Source organism: Mastigoproctus giganteus, chromosome 8 (assembly GCF_048544385.1).
Source record: "Mastigoproctus giganteus isolate SK-2022 chromosome 8, ASM4854438v1, whole genome shotgun sequence".
In the NCBI taxonomy this organism is placed as follows: Eukaryota; Metazoa; Arthropoda; class Arachnida; order Uropygi; family Thelyphonidae; genus Mastigoproctus; species Mastigoproctus giganteus.
Window position 1 is genome coordinate 47,079,355 of NC_143582.1, and position 20,626 is coordinate 47,099,980.

The 20,626-nt window shown below is 34.9% G+C and overlaps 1 protein-coding gene across 6 annotated transcripts in view; it reads right to left on the reverse strand.

Annotated features, from left to right (window-relative positions):
• Nucleotides 1-1,237: 1,237 nt before the first annotated feature.
• LOC150081511 (uncharacterized) overlaps nt 1,238-20,626 on the reverse strand; it is a 284,800-nt gene continuing 265,411 nt past the window's right edge. For 5 of the 6 annotated variants that reach the window (XM_090379978.1, XM_090379976.1, XM_090379973.1 and 2 more), the window contains 3 exons: nt 17,042-17,160; nt 13,278-13,400; nt 1,238-2,800 (listed from right to left, as the gene is read on the reverse strand). In XM_090379978.1, coding sequence (XP_090236104.1) covers nt 2,639-2,800; nt 13,278-13,400; nt 17,042-17,160 — 404 coding nt within the window. In that variant the 3' untranslated portion in view covers nt 1,238-2,638. Of the gene's footprint in view, nt 2,801-12,955; nt 13,053-13,277; nt 13,401-17,041; nt 17,161-20,626 lie in introns of those variants that run through there. The other variant, XM_090379977.1, reaches the window with a different exon arrangement.

A 20,626-nucleotide genomic window follows, 5' to 3' on the forward strand; every position in this document is an offset into this window, starting at 1 on the left:
AATATACTCGCACTAGCAAAACATACTCGCATATGAAATATATGTATAATTTTATTGTGTTATATTTTTATACAGTAAATAATTTTTATATGGTCTGATACAGGAATAATATCAAGAATTAATGTTATTTATTAATTATTCAATGGAATAATTAATAAATAACTTTCACTTGTATTGAGCTACAGCCTACAGAGGGAGCTAGGTGTCATTCAAATCGGCTATACAAAATGAAGCGAGGTAGCGTAGAACATATTTATCAGTAAATAACACCTTTTTTTCATAATTTACTTCCAAAGGTAAGCGTCCGGAACTTGTGCCATATTTTTCACATTTATAAGCTATATAAATTTTCAACAAAATAATCTGAAATTTGATTCATATTCTGGAAAGAAATTTAACTAAACATTGAAATGCAACCATTAATTCGTTGGTCGTTTATTAGAGTTTTATTTTTCAACTGATATTTTTATTCATCAGCTTTTAAATCAGATGCAGGTTTCTGATAGCTTTTCATTTTCATTGATAGTGATCAAATTTTATACTATTTTTAACAATAAATAAATCAATAATAATAATAAAATAAAGCAATTGTTTTTAAATAATAGCAATGGGTCACACTACATCGCATAATGAATAATTTAATAATTTGACAGATATTAAATTACACAACAGTTAACACAGCTCCAGATATACGGGAGAGGATTAATATAAACTATTAACCAGAAAAATTAACCGTAGCAACTTTTTGTACAGAATAACGAATAATCGCTAAAATTCTGGAAAAAGACATTTATTACTAGGTAAGGTACACGTTTTCTCACTAGATGGCGCCATAATAAAGCTCTGCGAAAAATTTCGGCTCACGACTTGCTAAAAGAATTTTATTTATATAAAAGTTTTATTTGAAGACACCATGTGATGATAATTATAATAAATTTTGATGAAATAAAATATACAAATTTTAAAAATAAACTACAAACCTTTAAACCGTTCGTTTAAAAGCTCGCTCGTTCAGATTCTAATCTAAAATGAAATCGATTCACTTCTTTGGCAGGAAATATAACCATTAGCACCCCTGGACCTTCTTGTAACTGAAGTTATTATAAAACAAAAGAAGCCACCATGAATATATTTGTACACTTATAAACTAGTTTCTGCCATTTACTTTCTGTTTAGAACATATTCATTAACCTTCAGTCAAAACAATTCTTTTTCCTTTTTTTTTTTTCCTTTTTTTTTTTTTGGCAACTTTCAGAATTGTACATATCAGAAATCAGACAGTACTTTTCCTTAATCCTACAAAATACGATTTCTTTCGAGAGATAAGTAGCTTCCAATTAATCTGGAATTTCATTTCTCTTATTTTTTACAGAAGAGTATGTCAACACAAAAATCACAACACAGTAAGTGCTTACTGAATGGGCAGCCTCCACAACTGGGATGATAATAATCTAAATACGCTAGAACAGTTTTGCACAAAAAAGTCAAGAGAACGTTGGATCACGACACATATTGTTCTGTAATACGTAGTTCTGACAACTGATTAAACAAAACACATATACCAGCTTGACGGAATAGATGCTGCATCCCTTATTTGGGAAGAATTGGCCAGGGAGAATAATTACGCCTATGAGGAAATGGTGTACCCTGAACGAAGTAGGTATTGTGATATGCGACTGATTTTCACATACATATTAATGCAAGCTCGAAGCTTTTAAAGAATGGACAAGATGCAAACAACATATTGGAGTAACTTTTACCAAAGGAAAGCAGGAGTAGGTGAGCTTTCAGGAAAGTGGGAGAGGTGGGTATCAAGAGTATGATAGTGTGGTTAATCGATGGTGTTTGTATGTCGCCCTCACAATTTGTTAATATCATCAGCGACATCCAGATTTTGAGTTTTACAATTATACAAGAAAATTGGAGATTGGAGTAAGCATAATTTCCCGGTTCTTGCTAAAATATGGAGCTGCTGATCCATAGTGCACTGTATATATAATATATATATATGTAAGAATATAATCGTGTGAGGTGTTTAAACCCATTATGCCCATAATTACGAACATTTTAAAACCAGCGCCTTCTTGTGCATGATTAGGTCTAAAAACGGTATTTAAAATAGAAGATTTTTTTATTATACTATAAGGGTTTTAAAATTTAGGGATTCTCACTGAAACTCTAAGGTGGGGAGATTAAAAACATAAAAACTCATTTAAAATGTGGTGAGTAGCTCTGCAAAAATTGAACTGCATATCTCAACGTGAGATTGACAGCATTAAGAAATTTTATATCTCATTTCTCAAGACCACAGGAATGGGAAGTCGTGAGAACCACGGAATAGTCAGAGGGCAATTGCAAGAATTTTCGTATGAATTAAAGAGTGGGTGTAGTTCCTGGTTAATTGAACTATGAGATGTGAGGAGGATGAACAGGGCGAAGCAGCGTATGACTCAACAAAAGCGACGTCTAGGATGTTACGTCAGAATTAACAATGCTCTTCAGGCACCGCCCTCAAGAGGCAGACATGGAAATAACTAAGATGAGGCCACTCATTTAAAAGGGGAGCACTGAAGGCTACGCATGAGTATGCTATAGTCTGTGACGGTAGGCTACTAGTTCATACTATAGCACACACACATTAGGACTCAGCCACAATCTCCGCAGGATGCGTTATGTCTTCTGAAGTAGCCACCTCTGCACTTTCTTCAGGATCCTCTTTACCATCTTCAGCAGTTGGTTGAGAGGTCTCTTCTGTGGGATCATCTGCTTCGTCATCTGGCGGAGGACTTGGCGGAGGGCTCTGTAGGAAAGAAAATAAACACACCAAAATTTAAGTTACAAAGTAATTTGGCACTTTCCTTCATTTTCCGAGTAACAGTTAAAAATAATAGCCCCGATTAAAAATCACCCTTATAGTATTATTAACCTCTTTAATGGCTGCTAGCAAGAACACCTGAAGTTCACCAAAAGAAGAGCGAAATATTACAGGAAACTCCGTTATTATGTAAATTTATTATCAAGCTGTCTGATACCCAATTTCATTATACGCAACTTCATTCAGATTATTTTAACAGGAATGCTTTATATGGAATTAATTACCACCTGAACTTCGATTTAACTGTATGAAGTAAGCTAAGAAGCTTTGTACAGGTTGCAGTAAACAAAATTACTACTAATGATTGGTCAGTTAATGTAAACGTATTACGGGTAGAAATATAGATTACAAAAAACAGCCTTCATGGCAAGTTTTATGAAATTCTGAGCCTGTGATCAGTTTGTATACTGTATTAACCAGGTTAGCATTTTCATTTTTGATAATTAAAGAAAATATTCAACATGGTTTTGACCAAAACTGATTTCTTGCTTTTTTGCACATACTGCATATATTAATCTGATATCCAACTAAAGAATAATGAATATTTGGAATGCATTTAGGAATTAGCATAACTAATCGATGAACTGTACAATTTTGAATAACAAGGAATTTACTGAAACTTGTTTTCGATTACATATAACGTATGAATTCGTAATTTTTTGTCGAAAATGAAGATTTTGTTTTTCATAGTATGTGAAACTGAAATTGTTAAGGAAAATTTAACCAATACTAAATTGGCAAAGTTAATCGGATTATATGATAAAAGAGATTGGCATTAACGAAATTAAAGTTTCACATACGGTAGTTAAAAAAAATAATAAAAAACACCGCACCGCATAAATCAAGTGAATATATCTGAACAAGAATAATGGCATTACCTCTAATGGCATTATTCGCGTAGTATCCGCCTCTATTCGTAGATATAACTCGACTTTAGATAATCCACAGAAAAAAAATCGAAGGGTGACAGCACTCAACTGCAATGTTATGGCTACAGCATGGATCTAGATCTACCCATCGCGCGGGGGCCTCCGTAGTCGAGTGGTCAGGAGCGGGAGTGTGCAGCAGCATACGCTTTGAGTAGACCTGGTTCAATCCCCTGACTATCTGCCAACTCGCACTGGACCAGCGTGGCAGATTGTGGTCCCTTTCCCTCAACATGAATTGTTGAGGAGGCTTCCATCCTGCAGTGGATTGATAATGGCTGCAGTTTACCTTTTAAGCACCATCCCCACAAAGGGTGGAAAAGAATGGGATTCAAATCCCATCAATGATACGAGGAATTTTTACGGGTTTTTCACAATGTGGCTGAGTGCCACATTGTGATGTGATGTCACATTGTGGCAATATCACTCGGGTGAGGGTTTTTTCGTCCAGCGAAACGGTCAAATTGACCCCAGACATAATTTACGTAACATTCAGTGAGACAAAGCTTTTGTCACAAATCGTTATAATGGGGGTTACTTCGTTAAAGGGGGATCATGAATTGTGTGGGGGGGGGGTCAAAAGTAAAAAAAAATGGCTTTAAGTGAACGGCCAGTTGTTAGTAATTAAAAATGTTAAATAATTTAATCTATTAAAAACTTAAGTGCAATTGAAAATTATTACAAGAGAGTCCGATAACTTCTCTAACTTATGTTTCAAAATTTGAAAGCCAATCGATGTATAGCTTTATTTACTTTTATACATTTGTCAAGTGACATTTGTTATCTGATAATGGCGCCTCTCATTTATAACCTCATCATTAATTAATACCGAAAGTTATTAAAAAAATTGCTCTAAAGAAATAATTATAAATTATAAATATCAATAATTACAAAATATGATCGTTTTCTTTATTTAAAGAAACATTTAATTTAATCTGTCAGTTGATAAATTGTACCCTCTTATGGATGGAACTAATAATTAGAAATTAGAATTTCAATAACTGAAAAAAGAACTGATACGTGTAAATAAAAAACTAAAACTCAGCTAACATTCCTAGTGTTTCCTTACTTCAAAGGTTCTGTTTTGGCTTCATGGGCGTGGAATTGTGGCACTGACAGATATAAACACATGCTGTTTTATCCTTTTAGATTCCAGAACTTTCGAAACAGTATGCATTTTGATTGGAAGTTATCGTTTATTATTTTAATACATTTTCTTTAGTTTCTGGAACGATATTCTAGTTTAGCTATCTCAGTTCGAGCCCCGATTACGTAATTGGGTGCAATGAAATTTCGTCCTTACAGATCCACTTAATATGTAGATTCAAATTATGTTTCCTTAAACTAAACTCAAACAGTATTCATCGTTTTATTAGATATTTGCTATATTAGGCGAATAATAAGCAGTCGCTTTATTACTAATTCTACTATGCCAACATTACTACGCTAATTTTCAACTTCGTTATTGTAAACCTGGACTGGTACAAATTGCTACAATCGCATTAGTACAAATTCGTTTAATACGTAATTTTATATACAATCTAGGCTATTATGCAATACCTCTATTGCAAACTGTGCTATTGTCTATTGCCATTCTTACAAATGAAGCTATTGAGATAGCCGAATAATTCATGAACCATGTTTTGTTCGTTAAATGAATTAGTTCGTAAATGAACGCATTCTGTGTTCTTAATAAATTATATTAAGAACAGAGAATGCGAAATCTGAAATTATGGAAAATTACATAATCCAACTGAGATATTTCAGATTCTAGTTTTGGATTTTCGGTTAATGTACTACGAGTCAGTGTAGGAAAATGTGAAATTGTTTATTATTTTTCTAAAAAAATATATGTACAGAATAGTTGGGACATCCCATTCCAGTCTTACCAATTCTTATCCATCCCACCTCCAGATGAAAATTTAGTTATGCTTTTCTCATTCAATTTTTTTGAGCTCTATCCAAATTTGGAAGCACCATCGACTTTTAACTCACCGATTTAGTAAACTATGTTTGAAATGTGGATCCCATTCCGAAAGTTGCCCGTGTTTTTTGTACAAATAGTTATTCTGGTTAGTGGATGCATGCACGATCTACCGGTTCCAGCAGGTATGGGAGTTAGGCTGAACATACAGGAGAATCTAATTTTTTTTTGATTTTTATGGGGCTCATAAAGATGCTGAAAATAATGGATTGATGATTTAATTTTGGTTCTTTTTGGAACATTGTCTTGACTTTATGATATGATTGTTATTATTATTTACTTATTTATTTATTATTATTATTTTTTAAATTTAATTGGGCACAGTGAAACTGTGTTTTGGTCTGGGTGTACAATTTTAATTTGTAGATTATTATTTATGGTGATTATATTGTACCTTTTTAAAGATCTCTGAACAGTATGTTCCGAACTTTTTATAAGCTTACTTCTTTACTTCTTGCTTTTATAACTTCGTGACATTTGTATTTCATACAATGTTTGGTAAATGTTAGTTGATTTTTCAAATAAATGTCGCAAACTCAATTTGCTGTTTCATAATTCGTCTAATCCCATGCGACATATCATAACTCATCTTATCCTGCAAATTAATTTATGGATAAGTATTTCTATTTCGCCATTACTGTTTTTATTAACTTTTTTTCTTTTTTTTTCCATTTTCTGAAAATTTTGAAAAATAGCAAGACGAGTTTTGGAATGGGACGTCTCATTTGTCAAAATGAAATAACTTTGCACTAAAAACATGAGAACAGCACGTAGCCAATAGAGAGTCCTCTCTCTCTCAACTCAGTGATTACCATCCGGTGAGGTCTCTGGAGACCTTTCCTTCAGTGCTCGTTTCTTCTACTCCTTGAGTCTATTGATCTTATTTTTATTACGACAAACATCCATTCTCATGGAATGAACATCTCTCCTAATTATATTTACAACGTTTTACGGGCGTTTTCCTTTAAAGTCTACCGCAACCTTAAGTCCGAAGCTTATTTTATCAGAAACTATTGAAAGGCATGATAAATGGCCAAAGGAAATACGTTTGGTATTAACCGAATCCAGTATCAATTACTGTCAACTTGTCCTGATTACTTTTGCATTTTATCGGAACAAGAACTGCTCGAATGTGAAGTTTAACCGTAATAAAATATTGTAGAACTGTTCTGGCAGTGCTGTTTTCGTTTGATTTACGCAGTCATTTGTTTTACGTTGTGATTCATCAGTGTCATGGTCTAGCGCAGTGATTAAAGTTTCACTTGTCGCTCTCTCGAAAATGGAACGAATAGTTTGTTCAATTATTCATCAATTTTTTTGTTTCATTGGCCATTAATAAGCAAGAAATCCTTTTAAGATATAAACAATAGCTGTTCCTAATGCTTCTGTGAAGTTTGCGTGCATTAGGTTTTCTAACACGATATCTTAACAGCTGGGAAAGTGGGACGTTTATTACTCAGCCCTTTATTGAACGTTTTTTTTATGAGTATCACATCATACCTGCACTTAAAGTTTTCTACGCCTGCCATGAGTAACAAGGCTTGTGACCTACTGCTATCACGCGAAAGGTAACTTACTCTGTCTCAGCATGTTGTGAAGTGTAAACATTTACATTATCGTTAAAATTTAAGCCTTAAATAAATACATATTTAAATTCTGAAAATTAATAAAATTTATTAATTAAAATTTTCTCTCGTTTTCACCAATTAGTAATGGGGCAGATGTGCAAAGTCTTGTTTTAACACATAAATAATATACGACCAGCTGTCAGATATGAGAGTTTATCGTGCTAATATATAAAGCATACTATAACTAACCCTAAATAGATCTACTAATCCTAGTTTTATGACTTTGCAACAGATGGCAGCACTTACGCAGATTTATTTTGCATTTGTTATGTGCTACACTTTCATGATTATTATGTTGTTTGGATAAGATGTCTGACAGTGCATACAAGGCGCACAGAAGACAATAGAATTTCTCATTTTATCTGAAAGGTGCACAATTTCATGTACAGAAATGGAAATGGTTGGTGAATAAATTGGGTGAGGCAGATCATTCGTCAACAAAATGCATAAACAAAACAAAGAAAAGAAATAGAATCTATCTACTGACTCTACTCTTGGAAGTAAATGTTATAATGTGAAGAATGACTCTCAATGAAATACCACTTTTCCTTTTGGTTATGATTCATTTTGGTTTTACCTAGCTGTGGAAAACCGAAATGAATGAAAACAGTAATGATTACAAGCAGACAACAATAACTGGAGAAAAGTGTTACGGAAATTTTAGTCACTTAAAAAAAAAAATATATATATATATATATATATCACTAATACACTGCACTGAAAAGTTTCATGCTTCTGTTTTAGCAGTCTTTCAATTTAATATTTGAAGACTGTGGATTTCCGAGGATCTCCATATTTTAAGCTGAGTATCTGGGAAAATATTTTTTTCCACCTACACCGGTGTCAATCATGGTATTTAAAACGGATACGAAGTTACAGTTTTCTGCTTTAAGCCCCCTCCCCTCCTATACAGAATCCAGTGCGCTTAGCTTGCCACACTGACATTGACTGTTATCGCTCCCAAGTTAGGTTATGTTGCTTGTTAAGCGCCAAAGCAAGTATAATGTGTTTGTATACGTGTGTGTGTGTGTATTCTTCGGTCGCTTTGTTGTTTTGCTTGACATAAAACACGGTTTCCGGGAGAGAAAACACAAAAACACGCAACCCTCGGCTAAGACCGACTAATTCAATCATGCAGTGAAAAACACATATAAATATTCCTTGCGTCATTTATGGGATTCGAACTCGGGCTTTTCGAGAAGACGCTGATGATTATAACCACTGTGCTACACGAAAGGGTCATCAGTGCCAGAATAGGGGGGAGGGCGACTGTAGCCAGGTCAAGGGCACTTGAACTGAAACTGAAACGAGCCTTTCTTAATTTTATAAACCCAATAAGACCATTTTTTTATGTTCGAGGAGTGTTTCTGAAAATACAAAAATACTTTTGAGTTTTTTATTTAATTTTTCATTACTTAGTATTAGCTAGAGAAAGGATAGATTAAAAAGACTGAACGAGAGAATGATGAAGACCACTGAGGTACTCACTTCCTTACACTTTTCCTTTCATCAGAGCAGAGTTTTAAGTAACTGCTGCCTCAAGTGCTGCCAATCCTGGAATTCGGTGAAGTTTCCTCCACACGTTGAAAGCTTTCGGAGGAGATGTATGCATTGGTCCATGATATATTCTTCAAAATCCATTTAGATCGCGTCAGAAATAAAAGCGGAAGCCATTTTCCCACAACTGAAGAAGTAATTACACGCAAGGGACAAGGAGAAATGAGACCATGTCCTTATTTCATGGTTATTGTCGATTCCATATCAGCTATAACTTACGGAGCTTAATGGACTATAAAGTTCTCAATTATTCTTGAATTCTATATGAACCTTCTCAATAATAGTGTTGATGAACACTGTGATACATTTTGGAGTGTATAAGATATTACAGTCGCTGTAGAGGGAACTCATAATACAATGGTAGCAACATGTCAGGAAATGTGCAGATCTTCAAGTCTGCATAACAACAGTAAACGAAATAGCTGTCTATGGTTCTCAGTTTAGTTTCCTTGGACTGAGGCTATAACATTTTCAGTCATATAGTAGCCAATTACAATACAACTGTGGAACCGCTTTGAAACACTGAACAAGGCACTGCTGTAAAAGCAGTGGCAACTCTGGGTACATGCATTCACTAGCAGGAATAACATGGGCTACGTATAAAAGGAGACAGGACAGTTGTATCGTAGCAGTACGTTCGTAAGTATATGTGAATGTGAGGGTTGTTTCAGTGGACAGAGCAGTGAAAGTGCGTGCTGCAGGTGCTCTGAGCTGTGCTTACAAAGTAAGATCAATGTTCTTGGGTAAAGGCTGAAATCATACGTGGGGAAAAAAAAAAACAAAGGTAGGTTTCCTTCCTTTATCCGAAGCATGCGAAATTATTCATCTTCCGATCATAGTGTGGCCATTTGCGTAAAGTCGATTTAAGACCGACGGACGTGTTTAATCAATGCAAAGTGTCATGTGGTTGATGCTGTGAAGGTGTTACTGTAGCGGTAGCAATGGGCCTTAAGCAATTTTCTCCCCGAATCTGCGGACATAAATCCTTGTGACTTTGATTGGTTCTACAAGATGAGGGAGCCACTCAGAGGTTAGCTCTTTCTGACAACACAAGACGTACTGCAAGCAATGTATCGTTCATTCGCCACCTCTTCACGAAAACTAGGTTGCTCATAGTACCAGATGTATTCCACATGTTTGGGATCGATTTGTACAGAGCGTTGGAGGAAATGTAACCTCCTAGAAATAAGAAATGATGCAAGATCACTAGAGAAAAAAAATGTAAAAATTAGGGCAGTATTTATTCCTTTCTTAAAAAATTTAACGCGTCTATCAGGCAAACACAGAAACTTGAACTTGTTTTACCGCCAACCTCTTTTTGAGCGAAAGAAATCCGCGACCCTTCCTCTAGTTGTTTATAACAGTCTTAGTTCCCTTCTTCTTTTGAAGTATTTTGTCTGTTTAATTTATTAAGGCATATAGCGATCCTGCTAGAATCTACTTCAAATTTCACTGGGAAGAGGATCGTAACCAGATTGAGCAAACGTTACTTCAATCGAATCATTACCGGAGAGTTTCCGCAACCGTTCCGTATAACTCCAAGGCTCCGCGGAGAAACAGAGACGTTCAATCTACTGCGCTTGCTAATCCTGCCCGCTGGACATCCTGAGCAATATTCGAACATTTCCTCTTCATCCAGGTCTGCTTTCTACCTGCACCACAGCAATTATAAGATGCATAAATTGAAAAATGAAAATCAAGTGGTCCTAAATTGAATCATATTCATGCTCGGAGCGAGCATGAATATTAAAAGTTTGACAGTGGTAACTATACCAGTTCCTTGATCACATTAAAATAAATAGTATAGAATGCTTATTGTCGTATTGTAAATTCTTCACAGAATATTCTGTGAAGAATTTACAATACGAATTATTGCATGATTTTAATCTATACGGTTGACGGATCCATTTACATTTTACGATAATTTTAAGATTACATTCAGCAGAACAATGGTAAATAACCCCTTTATTAGGGTTTAATTATTAAAGTTCTGTCGATAATCTTAAAATATCAGCGAGATGGTTACATTGAAGCTAAAAGGACAACCACTGTATTAAGAAATCATGAGATTACGCAAAAGGTAGATCAGTTAAGCGATCTTACAAACGGATCATACAAAAACAAAATTCGATCAAACGCGGAGTCAACTCGTCTGGAAAGCAAAAATCGGAAATAAAATCCTTCAGTGTTACAACAAAAGTCTTCGAAAACAGTTAAAGAACAGGAAATTGAAGTGTTGTAAATGATGCGGGCAGCTTAACTTCCTCCAGAATTCGGGGCAGTCAGAGGAAGACTACTTAGCATGCAAGACAAGAGGTTGCCGAGAAACTTTTAAGTTATTGTACCAAAGACTTTACCATGCTTTCTCATTAGACTTTTATGAACCTTATTATTTATTAAAGATTAAAAAAAGAATATGATCTCGATTCAGCACTATCTATTTCAAATATATTAAATGTAGGCGGTTTTGTTAAGCTTAACGGACTTCAATAACAGTAGGGAAAAACGATATTTAGTAAAATGGCAGAACTTCGTATCCGTCTGTATGTGCAAAATATCTCCTAATGCTGCCATTTATGCACATCTTCTAGTATTCAGAAAGGTGAAAGTGGTATTTAACTGAATGCCAACTACTGCTGTGCGCATGCGTATTTAGCAAGTGTGAAAGATCATTTCAACGAACAGATGGTGGTTTTAAAATCGTGCGCATGTGCAAAATAGAACTGGTATTGCAACTCCTACCATTGTAAACACCTGCCCTGGCCAGTCACAGTATTGCGCGCTACGCTGACGTCGAAACTCCTGGAAATAATAACGTCTCCGCTTGCGGCGTTTCGATTCCTGTTGAAGTAGCTACAGAACGCTTCCTAAACTCTAATCTATAAGCTCTAATCTGTACAAGAAAGAGAGAGAGAGAAAGAAGGAAATATTCCAATTATCAACTCGCCAATTGGTCAGTGCCGATTTAAACTGCCTGTGTATATGGGGTTTGTGTGGGGTGGCTTGTAAGTCTCAGGTGGGCGGAAAGTAAAAGTAAAGTAAAGTGCAGCCATTATCAATCCACTGCAGGATGGAAGCCTCCTCAACAATTCATGGGCGGAAAGTATACTCTACTAACTCAGAGCACATTGATAAACAATCTAAAAGATTTTCAGTAGAGGTGTGACTTTGGTTTTCACATCGTTGCTAACCAAAAACTAAGAGTCCCAAAAGGATATTAAATTGCGCATTTTTCAAAAAATAGTCAATATTCTTTTCACTCTACGATAATTTCTGGTTTTTGGTATCAACTTGAGAGTTTATTGACCTCTAAGAAGTCAGAGGATAGATAATGAATGTCCTTGTTCGTTAGTTATCCTCCCACCTGAGATTTATTAGACACTGTACATTAATGAAGATCATTTATTAACTTTGTAACAAGATTAACTTGGTAGTAGATTCGCGGATAAAGCACTGGCCTTAGTCATATTTCTACCTATTTATGGATTCACTGATTATGTCTGCTTTCAAAATCATATGACCTGTTAAGACGACTTCTTGAATTTGATACAGATGTAATCCTCATCCACTCCCTACTTTTTTCAGCCGTTAATTTTTCAACCAAGACCCACAGTAATAGAAAAATATCACAATAGCGATAGCATTTTCTGCTTTTTTTTGATGGTTGGTCCAATTTCCGATGGTTAGCCCAAACGTATACAAGGTAGTTTTTGGTTAGCCCAAACATTTATAATGTAGTTTTAGCCAAAACATATACATCAAATATTGAATTTTCCTTGTGGATATTCAAATCAATTGTATTAATTTTACACCTACAAAATAAGATAAAAATCAGCACTGACTGAGAAATGATTGTTTTATGTAAAATGAAAAGTAAAGAAACAGAAAAATAAAATTGAAAGTCACTACATTTCTCATGAAAAAATTCGCCATTAAGATATCCTCTGGTTCGGTATACTTTGATACACCAGGAGGTTTGAAATAGATTAAACCCTCCTTTTCGATTATGTATAGTGACCCATGAGGTCACAAAATCCATCAGTCACACATGTTCTGCTAGTTGAGAATACGAACAGCAAGCACTAAAAGAAAAAAAAAATTTAACAAAACTTAACATGCAAATGGAAAAATGATTCTGTCAGAATAAATGGATCATACAGTACAAGTGCTTTGGCAGAATTCCGCTTGTCAAAGAAAGAATATGTATAAGGTAAATATCTTCGTATTTATAGGATTGTATAAGTACAGTCCTACAAGTACGCAGGTATTTATTTATTAAGAAGGAAATTCATTTTTCTTTTACTTACCTTCATCTCCCCACTTGCTTGTTTTCCCTTCCCTTTTTGAGATCCCTTCTTTTCTGGTTTGGGAATATCTAAAGAGCCAATCTTGGCTGTAGCTCGCCACTCAAGTTTCTTGCTGCTGATAACCTGTTTAAGACATGAAACAGGACACTTATCCTACTAAATTATTGTAAATTATAATTATTACTTAAGAATTAATATACGCACTATCACATACACTTATTACTTACCGTGCATTAAGTTGAAAACCATTTTACCATGCATTAAGTTGAAAAGATGCTATTTAGCTTAACATCTTCTCTTCTAGCTTTGTATAAAACAAGACTTCCAACTTATTAATAAATATTAGACAAACGGCTTGTACCTGCTTTTAATGAACACGAGATGAATCTTTTCATAGCATCAAACAGTTTGCCGATTCTAACACATTTGGTAGAAACAGTAGCGATGCAATGATAGCATCACTCACGATCTTTATTGCCAAGTCCCACCTATTTATCAAATTTTGAATATACTAGATATAAAATTGGACGGAAATTTATCAAGCCTAAGTTGATTTTATTTGCATTGAGGTTGTTGTTTCTTTCTGTCTAAGACATGCTGCTGAAGACATCTCAATAAATATGAGAGGTATTTGAAAAGCTCATGGCCTGAGTATGAAGGGTTTATTTGAGGAGACTGGTAACATATTGCTTTTCAACATAGTCCCTTTTGGAGTCAATACACTTTTATCCACCGATGCTGCAATGCATTGATTCCATGGGGGATGGTCCAAGTTTGAAAGCCGCTCATGCAATGTAGCCATGGCAATTACAGACCTGTGAGAAGGCGCTCACAAGTTTGTCAAATGTGGCCTCCAGACGAAAACAATATTCTAAATGCAGTCTCACCATAGTCTTATATAAAAGGACAGTTATATGCTTTTTCCTACTTACGAATGCCCTATATATCATAGATAGGACACTATGTGTTTTCCTAGCCGCCGCTTGTTTGCACTGTATGGAAAATTTCACGTCTGACTTAATCGTAAACTTCGAAGTCATTTTCGTCCTGAATCACCTTTCACTCAATTCTCTTTCTCTCTCTCTCTCCCTACCTTATAAATAATTCCTCAATTGCTGTTCCCCAGGTGAAAAATCTTACATTTCGAAGTATTAAAGTTCAGTTACCATTTTTTCAGACTATTTATTCAACCGATCAGAGTCATTTTGAAGCAAAATGATAACAGGTTCTTGTCGTAACCACCCTTTCTAACTGTGAATCATCAGCAAACTTTGATAACTTCCTCACGCACTAAGGAAGATGAGAAACGAAAGTTGCTCCAGTATTGAGGGTCTCCATTTGCTATACTGGTCCACACTGGGGAATGTTCATTTATGACTGCTCTCTGTTTCCTGTCTTTTAGCCGGCTCTTGATTCAAAGAAGGGTCTAACAATATCATTTTGCGCCAGTTTTTATAATACAATAGCTTTTCATCAAGAACAGTACCAAAAGCTATACTGGAGTCAAGGTAAATGTCAAAGCTGTTTCTTACATCCAACTGTTTAAAACTTCATCATAATATTAACTAGACTAGTCAGGCCAGCCTTCCCCTTCACAAACGCATGTCGTGAAGGTTACCATTCCTATGAAGATAGTCTTGTGTTGAATTCCTATGAAGATAGTCTTGTGTTGAATTCCTATGAAGGTAGCCTTAACCACACACTCCATGATCTTTTCCATCACAGTTGTCCATTATGTATCGCATGTCCCGGATTCTTATAATGCCATTGTGAATGTTCTCTTGTGGTTTGAATGATCTTTCACCTGTGAAGAATTTTGCAAAGTACCCATTCAACTCGTCTGCCACTTCTGATGGGGTTTCGACGACTTTTTCACTTCGATCAAGTAAGGGGGCCTGTTTGATGCATTGATCCAATTTTAGGGCTGTTTGTTTGTTAGTGATTTCTCCTACTCAGCTTTCGTCTCTTTAACCCCATAAGTTGTTCTGTTGCACATACGCTTCATACGCACATTCACTATATGAATGAGTATCTCTCGATAGCAACGTCCATGTAACTGTTTCATGTAACATCCCATGTAATATCAGTATAACTATTCATGCTTTTTTGTTTTGCTCAATTAAACCCTTAACCTCTCTTGTCATCCGCTTGGGCATCTTTCTTTGGCAAAACTTCTCCACTGGTACAAATGCATTCGTAGCTTCTGATAATTTCCTTGAATACTTCCCATAATGAACTCTTATCCAACAACTTATAGTTGTGTCTCCACTTAATAGAACCCAAGAAATACCTTAATCCAGTATAGTCTGAAATTGAAGTCTTCCCCTTTGACCACAGAATCTCTTTGGATACCATCTATTTTATGACGTTGTGATTGCCCGCTATTGGTTCCTGTACTGTCAAAATTTGGGTGCAATTCGAATCCTTGGTGAGGACCAAGTCGAGGATATTAGCGTCCCTTGTACTTTCTATGACACATTTGAATATATAACAATCATCCAGATTGCTGAAAAATCTGCCCATGATGTATAGTCCACCCATGATTTACAATCTATAAAAGGTAAGGTGAAGTCGCCCATAATAAGGTAATTACATTTGGCTGTCCGTTCAGTTTGCTTATAGAGATTTCTGTCGTACTCCTCAGAATCGTTTGGTCTGTAACATAGCTAGACTATCGCCTTCCCTTTATCGCACGTCATCTTGCTTCACACGGACTCAACATCCATCTGAACTTGATCTGATGCAGTGTACAGTCCATCGCTTTCAGTGAGGCTTTGTTAAGAAGCATGACTTCTCCCTTCATCCCGACTGTCACTGTCCCTCCTGAAATGCTGTACTAACCATAATGAAACTGTTCATCTCCTTCTCTGGATGGCGCTATATATCCAATAGTTCTTGTCATCAGCATTGGGTAGCAATTCTCCCGTCAATCATAACGTCCCGTGATATGTTGATGAGCATGTTTTTTCAGTTAAAACCACAATTATGTTTAAGTAAACATTTAAATAATAAAAATATCAAAATAGTACTGATGAATTACATTAAAATATGCCCTCTTAAAAATTAAAGTAAAATTACAAAAACTATAACAATATGCTGAATAGGGTTTAAATTTAGTTCTGGTAAGTTCTGTCAAACTAGTTTTATCAAGATAGGTACATTTGATGAGTCGGCTAAGTTAATCTCAGTGTATTGATTCGAACGAGATGAATTAAACATACTGAAGCTCCTTGATCCTACCTTTGAAAAGCCACCGATACTTTCGAATATCTGGTCGAAAGTATCGAACAGATAAGAAAGTCTGTTCTTCGTAAGCGCTGTATGCAGTACTTATGTAGTATTGGAAGTTTTTTGTTGTATTAAATAGTGCTCGAATGCTTTTTGAACTGACACGTGGATTTCGTTCACATATTTATGTTTATTCTTAGAAGGAATAAACTCAGTCATCACTTATGTTTTCTGTTCTGCAACAAGATAGACACACATGGAGCAACATGAAATCGATATGCTTTTCATTTTTAACATAAATGAACACGTTTTGTCAAGACAAAAAAAAAATAAAACCACTACTTTGTTTCTAACTTAATATTTCAGTATTCTCTAGAAGATTCCACAGAAAATTGAATGTTATCGCAAAATATCTTAATAATTTACTGTAGTCTAACTGTTTCTTTTCCAATATCTATATACAAGTATTATAGCAAATTATTACCAATATGAACTACCCAGTATTTTTAATTATATTATCTTTGCATTCAACTTACCTTTTTATCGCCTCCTCCTGGTTTGTAGTGAATATTGTCAAATGATCCGATTTTAGACTTGATGTTTCTCAGATTCGGGTTTGGAGCTAGTCCAACTGGAGCCTTGATTGGCGGGAGTTCTAAAAGATTAGAATCCAGTATAACTATTAGTAGTACATTTCAATAGCTCAAACGAAATATATTCGGTATACATAAATGTATAAACACAGCAAGAGACTTGGCTGTTCAATCGGACATTGATTTATAAATCCTTATGATGATCTAATTGTATTACAGTGTTCTAATTAAACTCACTGTAAATGGAACAGGAGATTTTATTTGCACCCATGAACTGAAGGTGATTCCGTCGGTTTGCTGTTCGAAAGCAAACGCAGGTGTAGCACAGGTGGCTGAATCTCCGTCCTCTCACAACGGGCGAAAAAGAAAGGAATTCGAATACCGTCTATGATGCGAGGAATTTTTATGAGCATTTTTCAAAATGTAGCAGAGTTTATCTATCTCGGGCGAAGGTAGCATGGTGTTATCTCCCATAAACTCGGGCTTTTCGTCCAGCAAAGAGCAAATCGACCAAAAAAAACATGCAATTTTACAGATATAACATATACGGTGTAATACGACCTAAATCGCCACAACAAAAAAAAAAAAAAAAAGCTGTGCGAAAAACCCCAGTTTCCGGGAGGAAAACTCGAATTTTTCGTACAGCATGTTGCAACCATGCAGTCTTCGCCCCAGTTGTGAAAGAAAAAAAAAAAAAAAAAAAAGAAAAAGAAAAAAAAAAACAATGGAAATTCCTCGCCTCATTAATGAAATATGAACTCAGGTCTTTTCCGCCCATTGTGGAGAGAATGGAGATTATATTCACGGTGCTACCTGCGAGGGAATGGATTCCAGAAAGCAATATAAATTGCATACTGAAAAAGTTTAGTTTCATTAAGAAAATAAGATGAAAAAGAAGTAAAATGCATTATTAGTGGGAAGAAATTTTCTAATGCTTTATTTGCGGTTGGACTGATATCATCGATCAAGCAACTGCTAAACTTAATAAAATTGTACCTACTAACTATCATGAGCACTTGTAATTGCCTCTTGTTCTCTAAATATATTAGTTATTTTATCAATATGCACTTTTAGAAACTACTAAGCAAAGTCTCGAGGTTTCTTTCTCTTTTTTGCATACCTCTTTTTACGAGGTCTTGACTTTTAAGTTTCAAAATTGGATAAAGTATCTCGTTGTAACATGGGCGCGTTATAGTAATAGCAATAGTAGTACTAATAGTAATCGTGGCATCAGATGCAAGAAAGCAAGCGTATGATTTTATGTAGCATCAGCCAAAAAAAAAAAAAAGAAAAAAATTCACACAACCATTCCCTCTAAATGTTTGTCCAGTTCCTTCTTAAATTTATTTAACCTATCAACTTCCACAACGACAGATGGAAGTTTGTTCCAGCAATTAACCACCCGCTGGCTAAAGGCAAATTTCTGCACATCTATTCTACAGCTGTCTTTCCTCAATTTGAATTTATGCTCCCTTAGATTCGTAATCTGAACAAGTGGAAGAATCCCATCAGACTTCAGTGTGCTCAACCCATTCAAGGCCTTATGCACCTTAATCAGATCACCTCGCAAGTGCCCAGTCTCCAGCCGATGCATTTTGCAGAACTTAAGCCTCTCTTGGTAAGAGGATCCCTTCATTCCCTCACCAATCTTGTTATCCTTCTCTGTACACGCTCAAGCAAATCGACATCCTTCTTAAAATGAGGCCTCCAGACCTGTACGCAGTACTTAAGGCGTAGCCTGACCATTGCCTTATACAGAGAGACAATCACCTCCTTTTCCCTGCTAGCAAAATTCCTCTATATCTCATTGACAAAACCCCATGACCTGCTCTGGCAGCCTGTCTGCATTGCTCAGAAAACTTCATATCTGACTGCACAATTACTCCTAGGTCTTTTTCATTTTCTACCACCTTTGGTTGGTACGGTGTTTTCTACCACCACAGTTGGTACTGTGGTACTACACAGTACCAACTGTGTGGTACTGTGTAGTACCACACAGTTGGTACGTTCCTCTGGGGTTACTTCTACCCATATGCAGTATTTTGCATTTTTCAATGTTAAACTTCACTTGCCGCTTCTAAGCCCATCTTCCCATAATTTTCTAAATCCTGTTGCAGTAGCACCCTGCCATGTTTATAACTAAGTGTTCTTGTTTGTATTTCAGAAAATCTGATCACTTTATAATAAATAAACGTACTTTATTTAAAAATACACATACTGTATATGAAAATCCATACAGCGTGTGCAAACTGTACTATAACTTAAAAACACGTGTTGAATGGAAATATATTATATTACTTCTAAAAACGCTTATTTATCGAATATCAGCTTGATCGACATTTTAGAATAAAAAGAATTATTTATATTTAATAAAACGAATTATTTTTATTCCAGTATTTAACTTCTATTTCATTTCAATTCCGAGGAGGGCGCGCCTTGATCTTAATATTTCGTCTGTTTTGTTTCGAGCGGTTGTGTATCTGCTAAGTGATGAATGTTATTATATTTACGTAATATTTACTTGATGAGATACTCTGACAAGACTGAGTTATTCTTCTAGTATTTGCTATTTTAAAAATGTGTTTTTGTGAATTGTTCATATTTTCAGTTACCGACAATATTCATATTCTATTTCATGACTTTCATAATGGCGAACCAATATTAAGCAGCTTGTGCAGCAGAGGCGCTGGTTTCATTCACTTTCTGTATGAAGGTAAGTCAACATACGCGTGATGCCAATTTTTTATTGCTTGATTTTAAAGAAGTCAATATGCTTTTTTAAAAGTGATTTTAATATATAATTTCGTACGTGAGCAGCCCAAACTGTATCAAACAGTGTACAGTGATAAAAAATATATATTTTACTATGAATTATTAATAAAATTAATATTAATCACTTATAGCCAGTGAATGCTCTGAATAACAAATAGCTGTTCCCCATCTCAGACCAGAAATTCATAATTTGTGTACGGCTGCATTTGAATTATGGCAAAACTTATATTTGTGTTATTGTATTAATTAGGAAGCTTTATATTTGTGTTATTGTATTAATTAGGAAGCTTTATATTTGTGTTATTGTATTAATTAGGAAGCTTTATATTTGTGTTATTGTATTAAGAAGATTTATATTTGTGTTAGTTGTGTCAATGTATTAAGAAACTGTTATATTTGTGCTATAAGAAACGTCATTTTTTAATCTAATATTTATTTAAGAACTACAACAGTAATGAAAACCATTTTTAAAGTTGAATATCTTAATATGCTATTCAACTTAAAAAATTTAAATTCGTATATCGTAATATACGAATACCAATTAACACGAATTATACCTTCAATGCTTTAATACTTCGCTATGGTATTAACTTAGAAATACTACTCTTTAACCACGTGAACGTAACTAGAATAATTTTACCGCAGTCGGGGCTTAGTTTTAAACTCAACAGAATTTGAAAAAAAAAAAAAAAAATATATATATATATATATATATATATATATCAATTAATTAATAAGAAACTAATAAATTTTAAT